Genomic DNA, 6,365 nt, shown 5'->3' on the forward strand with positions numbered 1-6,365 from the left:
CCTCAGGGAGGACCACTGCAGCTCTGATCGGTGGTATTATGTGGCAGTTGTGTTCTAACATATTTTTAGTTGGTCACCCATCTTCCTGTAAGGGGCCACTTTTACTTCACCCTTAGTGCAGATGATATCAAGTTTCAGTGATTAGTTGCCAACCTCCTCACATCTTTCACTTCTGACTGCTGTGGAACATTCGAGGCTGTGAGTACTTTATACTTCTGTACTGACTGATGGATTCAAACATTACTATATGATAGTAGCCTAATAAACAGTCATTGCAGATTGATTTTAAAGGCATGTTCTGTGTTGTTAAATGGACAGAACCTGATTTCTTCTATTTCAGATTAATTAGCAGGAACTTCTTGTCCAAAGATAGCGAATAGGGAGGGAGACTCTCTCTTTTCCAAGAACAGGGAGTGGAAGGCAGTTTTTCAGGTTAGTAACTCAGATTCTGAGAATCCAGAAGTTTACCACACTGCAAGACATTTTAAGCCAGTTAAGCTTATAAACGAAAGTTCACCTGCTGCCATGTGTAAAGTTAAAATAACCAACCTCTACTTTCTCTGGGAGATTTCTGGGAGATGCATGTTCTAATAATAGTCAGATGTGTCTAGTTTCGTCTGCAGAACTTTGTCATCTATGGCTGGCAGCCTGTGTGGGGATGTCACTTTCACTCTCAATGCAGATGATATAAAGATGCAGAGATCAGCCAGCAACTGCATCACATCTTTCACCTCTGACTGCTGTGGAACATTCAAGGCTGTGAGTACTTTATACTTCCACCCTGACTAAATGATTCAGACATTACTGTGTGAAAGAGATGCTGTTAAAAGGATATTCTCTGTTTTAAATGGACACAACCTGATGTTTTTCTTCTGTTTCAGAACAATGAGCAAGAACTACTTGTCCAAAAATGACGAGCTCCGCAAGGGAGACTCTCTCTTTTCCAACAACAGGGAGTGGAAGGCAGTTTTCCAGGTCAGTAACTCAAATTCTGTCAGTCCAGGAGTTTACCAAAAGTCCAGATTAAAAGTCATGTGTAAAGTTATAGTAGCTGATCTTTCTACTTTTTCTGTGAGATTTCTTGGAGATGCATGTTCTAATAATAGTCAAATGTGTCTGTTTCCACCTGCAGGATGATGGTAACTTTGTCATCTATGGCTGGAAGCCCACATGGGCTTCAGACACTTATGGATCGGATGCTGTCCGCCTGTGCATGCAGGCTGACTGCAACCTGGTCATGTACAACACATGTGACCAGCCGAGGTGGCACACAAACTCTGCCAAAGGTTCCTGCAACATGTGTCGCCTTCAGCTGACCGATGACGGCAAACTGGTGGTCTACAGAGAATGTCAAGAAATCTGGAGCTCTGCCGACTCCAGAGGCATGAAATAATGATTTAACGTGGCTTCTGAGCTCCTGAGTGCTTTGCAATTGAAAATCGTCATGAATGCCGTCTTGAATTAACTCTGCAATGTGGACACAATAAAAAGCACCTCTTCAAACTGCATGAATGTGTTTTTCTTCTCTTTGCAGTGAATTTATTTGTAGCTTACATGTTCTTCCTCTGTGACTCTTTGTTACACACTAAAGTCAAGTTAAAAATGAATAAGGGATCTTATCCAATGTCACAAAGTTAACTAGCAAAGAAAATTAAAGAGGGATTCTGTTTTGCAAAAAACATGAAAGGATGACAACTGAATCCAAACATTTTCAGACAGAATGTGTTGCTCACTTTACTGTCAGATGTTCTGAAAAGCCTCTTTCTCTTAACTGTGGTGTTATCTTAAAAATTCAGTTCAATATTCAGGTATTTAATTTGTAATCAGATCTTACTCTGTAATAAACTCATAAATGAAAGCATTTTGATTAAGTCAACTTTTCAGGCACCTTGTGTTTTCTCGTGCTAGTCTTCCCTCAACTGAAGGAGAGTATATCTTTTATTCTATAAACGTTTTGAGATAAACTGTGTAACATGCAAACTCTAAAACCACCAGTGAACATAATGCTTAATTGTGCAGCTCAGCCTCTATATCTATTTCACATTTGCATCATTCTGCAAAAGCCTGATATAAACAGTGTAAGTGCACTGTTTGCCACTTAAACCAAATACTATAAAATGTTTTTGATCCTCATCAGAATCTGTTTAAAGGCTGTTTTGGGAAATGTGTGTAAACATGTATGAGTGAAGAGTTTTCAAATTATTTTTAAACATTTTTTTTATTGTTGCTATTTGAGAAAGAAACATAAGTTAAAGTAAAGGTTAATACTGAAAAAGTATATATGCATTCTGCACATCTGTTTTACACATTTTTCCTTTAAGTCTAACATCAATCCTGGGCATCAGTCTATTTACTGACAAAATCCCAGCCAACACATAGTAATAAGAGAAGGGAACCAAACCAAAATCAAACATGACATTCTTAAAAATAAAGCAATGAAGCAAACATGAGACAACACAATTGTAAGAGAAAATACATAAGAAAACGTTTTTGGGTTTTTGTGTGCTTTAAACTCGACCTTAAACCATAAAATTTGTGCCCAGTTCAAGTTTTTTTTTCTGTCCTGTGACGCATTCATGAAACAGTGGTGGAAAAAAGTTTTTGGACACTCTTAAAATTTTACACAGTCTCAAATATTATCATGAAATATTTGTGGAAAAATCTTTTTTGTGTTTCAAAAGTTGTGGCTGCATTAGACAGACACAAACAAGCACAAAATATATATTTTTTGGTTTATTGGTTACAAGAAAAACTAACAAAACTAAATTCTTGACAGTTTCAATATGTTAGTTCTCAGCATTGTCAGTATCTATTTTTATTTTTTTTAATTTTATTATCCCTTATTAATCCCACAAGGGGAAATTCTGATTTTCGCATATCTCCCCAACTGGGGGAGTCAGAGCGCAGGGTCAGCCACAGTACAGCGCCCCCTGGAGCAGGAAGGGTTAAGGGCCTTGCTCAAGGGTCCAACAGTGGCCACATCAGGGTTTGAACCTCTGACCTTCTGATCAGTAGTCCAGAGACTTGACCGTTGTGCCACCACTGCCCCCCTTTTTTTCTTTTTTTTTTTCAAAGTAAACAAACAGCAGAATGTGTTCAAAACCGAACAAAAAATAAATAAACAACCATCACATCATCAAATTAATATTTACTAGTCCTGTCATTAGCATGCAGTGGAGCTCTGGTCCTGGCTGCCATGTTTCCTACGAGCCTTTCACACTGTTGAGGGGTAATCTTGTCCCATTCTTCTTGAATTAATGCTTTTAGTTCTAAATTCTTTGGTTAACGCATTGAAACAGACCTTTTGATAAACCATGTGTGGGGATTGAGCTGGCCACTCTAAGACCTGGATACTGTGCTGCTGCAGCCAAGTTCTACTGACCCTGGATGTGTTCAAGGAGCATCATCTTGTTGAAACATCCAGTTTGGACCTCAACGGAACAGAGCACCTGCAGAAGGGAGCACATGGGGGATTTTTCTTTTAGTTATTTTTTTTGGCCTTTTGTTGGCTTTATTTGACAGGTTAGTAGAGAGGCAGACAGGAAGTAGAGAAGAAGATAAGGGGGAAGACCTGCAGCAAAGGGCCATGAGCTGAAATCAAACCCAAGCCTCTGTATTGGGGACTGTAGCCCCGTTCATTGGTCACCCAATCAACCAGTTGAGATATCTGGGGGACAAGGAACATGTGGGTTTGGAGAATGTTGAGTTCAATGTACCATCCATCACCAGACAGTGAGATGACCAACACCAGCAGGACTCATGCATCCTCAAACCATGATGCTGCCTCCACCATGCTTGACAGTAGGTACTGTACATACTGGAGATGATGCTTCTCCTGGCCTTCTGCGTACCCTCACATTAGCAGGAGGAAGATAAAGCTGGAAACTGGACTCACCTGACCACAGAATCTTCTTCCAGTTCCTGGCTGTTCAGTTCTTGTGTGCTTTGGCCTGACGACGCCGTTCTAACTTCTGTCTCTCATTGATCAGAGGCTTCTTGAAGGCCTTGTAGGACCTTAAGCCATGATCTAAAAGTCGGCCACGTACGGTGCTGGTGGAACACTGGACACCAGTTTGGCTTGACCATTGCTGCTGTGATGTCCTTCGGCGTTTTCCCTTCACATGCAGATCAGGATGCAGTCATTTCTTGCTGAAGAAACCCTTGGACGCCCAGATCTTGGTTTGTCTTCCAAGCTTTTGATTTGCCTGTATTTCTGCAGAGTGTATCCAACTGCTGAAGGACTGCATCTGCACTTGCTGGCTATCTGGTGGCAGCTGGACCCTTCCTGGCTGAGAATCTGTATCTTCAGGCGTGTTTCCTGCGTCAGGTTCCTTGTTTTAGCCATTTTTGTCTCTGAAGAATTTTCAAATGTGCTGGCTTTATACAGACACGAAGCACGGCAACAAAAATTGCGTCTTTTAGTAAAAACCACGACCTTCATTAGTGGATCACTAGTACCAAAATGACCCAATACTCAAAATTTCTCATGGATTTTTAAGGAACCAATCAATTCTAAGCTTTTAATGACTTTTTAGGATTTGTTTAGTAAAATTTAGTAAAACTTCATGTGAAAACACAATGAGAGAGGAGTGTTTTGTATTTAGCAGTGCAGTGTCCTGTTTTTGCTTTGTGTGTCCTAATTTGGAAAACAAAGTTCAAATTTTGACAATAAAGTGCGCTTTTGGCACAAGTGTATCACAAGTGCTTTGCAAATTGTGTTCTAATAAAGAAAATAGGGTGCAGTGTTGTGGGAAATGTGTGCTATTTTTCCAGGAAGAGTGTTTTATCAGTAAAGAAAAACTGCAACTACGGCTTCTTGAGAACTGCTACCTACATTTTTCCAGTGAAAGAGGCATGCCGCTTTCACTCCACCCCCAATGCAGATGATATAAAGATGCAGAGATCAGCCAGCAACTGCATCACATCTTTCACCTCTGACTGCTGTGGAACATTCAAGGCTGTGAGTACTTTATACTTCCACCCTGACTAAATGATTCGGACATTACTGTGTGAAAGAGATGCTGTTAAAAGGATATTCTCTGTTTTAAATGGACACAACCTGATGTTTTTCTTCTGTTTCAGAACAATGAGCAGGAACTACTTGTCCAAAAATGACGAGCTCCGCAAGGGAGACTCTCTCTTTTCCAACAACAGGGAGTGGAAGGCAGTTTTCCAGGTCAGTAACTCAAATTCTGTCAGTCCAGGAGTTTACCAAAAGTCCAGATTAAAAGTCATGTGTAAAGTTATAGTAGCTGATCTTTCTACTTTTTCTGTGAGATTTCTTGGAGATGCATGTTCTAATAATAGTCAAATGTGTCTGTTTCCACCTGCAGGATGATGGTAACTTTGTCATCTATGGCTGGAAGCCCACATGGGCTTCAGACACTTATGGATCGGATGCTGTCCGCCTGTGCATGCAGGCTGACTGCAACCTGGTCATGTACAACACATGTGACCAGCCGAGGTGGCACACAAACTCTGCCAAAGGTTGCTGCAACATGTGTCGCCTTCAGCTGACCGATGACGGCAAACTGGTGGTCTACAGAGAAAGTCAAGAAATCTGGAGCTCTGCCAACTCCAGAGGCATGAAATAATGATTTAACGTGGCTTCTGAGCACCTGAGTGCTTTGCAATTGAAAATCGTCATGAATGCCGTCTTGAATTAACTCTGCAATGTGAACACAATAAAAAGCACCTCTTCAAACTGCATGAATGTGTTTTTCTTCTCTTTGCAGTGAATTTATTTGTAGCTTACATGTTCTTCCTCTGTGACTCTTTGTTACACACTAAAGTCAAGTTAAAAATGAATAAGGGATCTTATCCAATTTCACAAACTTAACTGGTAAAGAAAATTAAAGAGGGATTCTGTTTTGCAAAAAATATGAAAGAATGACAACTGAATCCAAACATTTTCAGACAGAATGTGTTGCTCACTTTACTGTCAGATGTTCTGAAAAGCCTCTTTCTCTTAACTGTGGTGTTATCTTAAAAATTCAGTTCAATATTCAGGTATTTAATTTGTAATCAGATCTTACTCTGTAATAAACTCATAAATGAAAGCATTTTGATTAAGTCAACTTTTCAGGCACCTTGTGTTTTCTCGTGCTAGTCTTCCCTCAACTGAAGGAGAGTATATCTTTTATTCTATAAACGTTTTGAGATAAACTGTGTAACATGCAAACTCTAAAACCACCAGTGAACATAATGCTTAATTGTGCAGCTCAGCCTCTATATCTATTTCACATTTGCATCATTCTGCAAAAGCCTGATATAAACAGTGTAAGTGCACTGTTTGCCACTTAAACCAAATACTATAAAATGTTTTTGATCCTCATCAGAATCTGTTTAAAGGCTGTTTTGGGAAA

The 6,365-nt window shown here is 39.9% G+C and overlaps 2 protein-coding genes across 4 annotated transcripts; both read left to right on the forward strand.

Annotated features, from left to right (window-relative positions):
• The first annotated feature begins 340 nt into the window (after positions 1-340).
• LOC111578451 (B-type lectin plumieribetin-like) lies at positions 341-1,508 on the forward strand. Of its 3 annotated transcripts, none has more exons than XM_055006954.1 (4): positions 341-432; positions 612-759; positions 882-975; positions 1,133-1,508. In XM_055006954.1, the coding sequence occupies exons 3-4, from the start codon at positions 886-888 to the stop codon at positions 1,391-1,393; spliced, it is 351 nt and encodes a 116-aa protein (XP_054862929.1). In that variant the 5' UTR covers positions 341-432; positions 612-759; positions 882-885; the 3' UTR covers positions 1,394-1,508. The 3 variants fall into 3 exon arrangements, with proteins under 3 accessions (XP_054862929.1, XP_054862930.1, XP_035811119.2); XM_055006955.1 differs by having other exon boundaries at positions 358-432; positions 683-759; XM_035955226.2 differs by lacking the exon at positions 341-432 and having other exon boundaries at positions 606-759.
• Positions 1,509-4,895: 3,387 nt separating this feature from the next.
• LOC111578441 (B-type lectin plumieribetin-like) lies at positions 4,896-5,709 on the forward strand. Its single transcript, XM_023285263.3, has 3 exons — positions 4,896-4,960; positions 5,083-5,176; positions 5,334-5,709. Exons 2-3 carry the CDS (start codon positions 5,087-5,089, stop codon positions 5,592-5,594), a joined length of 351 nt encoding a protein of 116 aa, XP_023141031.2. The 5' UTR covers positions 4,896-4,960; positions 5,083-5,086; the 3' UTR covers positions 5,595-5,709.
• The last annotated feature ends 656 nt before the right edge of the window (positions 5,710-6,365 follow it).

This window comes from Amphiprion ocellaris, chromosome 22 (genome assembly GCF_022539595.1).
Source record: "Amphiprion ocellaris isolate individual 3 ecotype Okinawa chromosome 22, ASM2253959v1, whole genome shotgun sequence".
Lineage (NCBI taxonomy): Eukaryota > Metazoa > Chordata > Actinopteri > Pomacentridae > Amphiprion > Amphiprion ocellaris.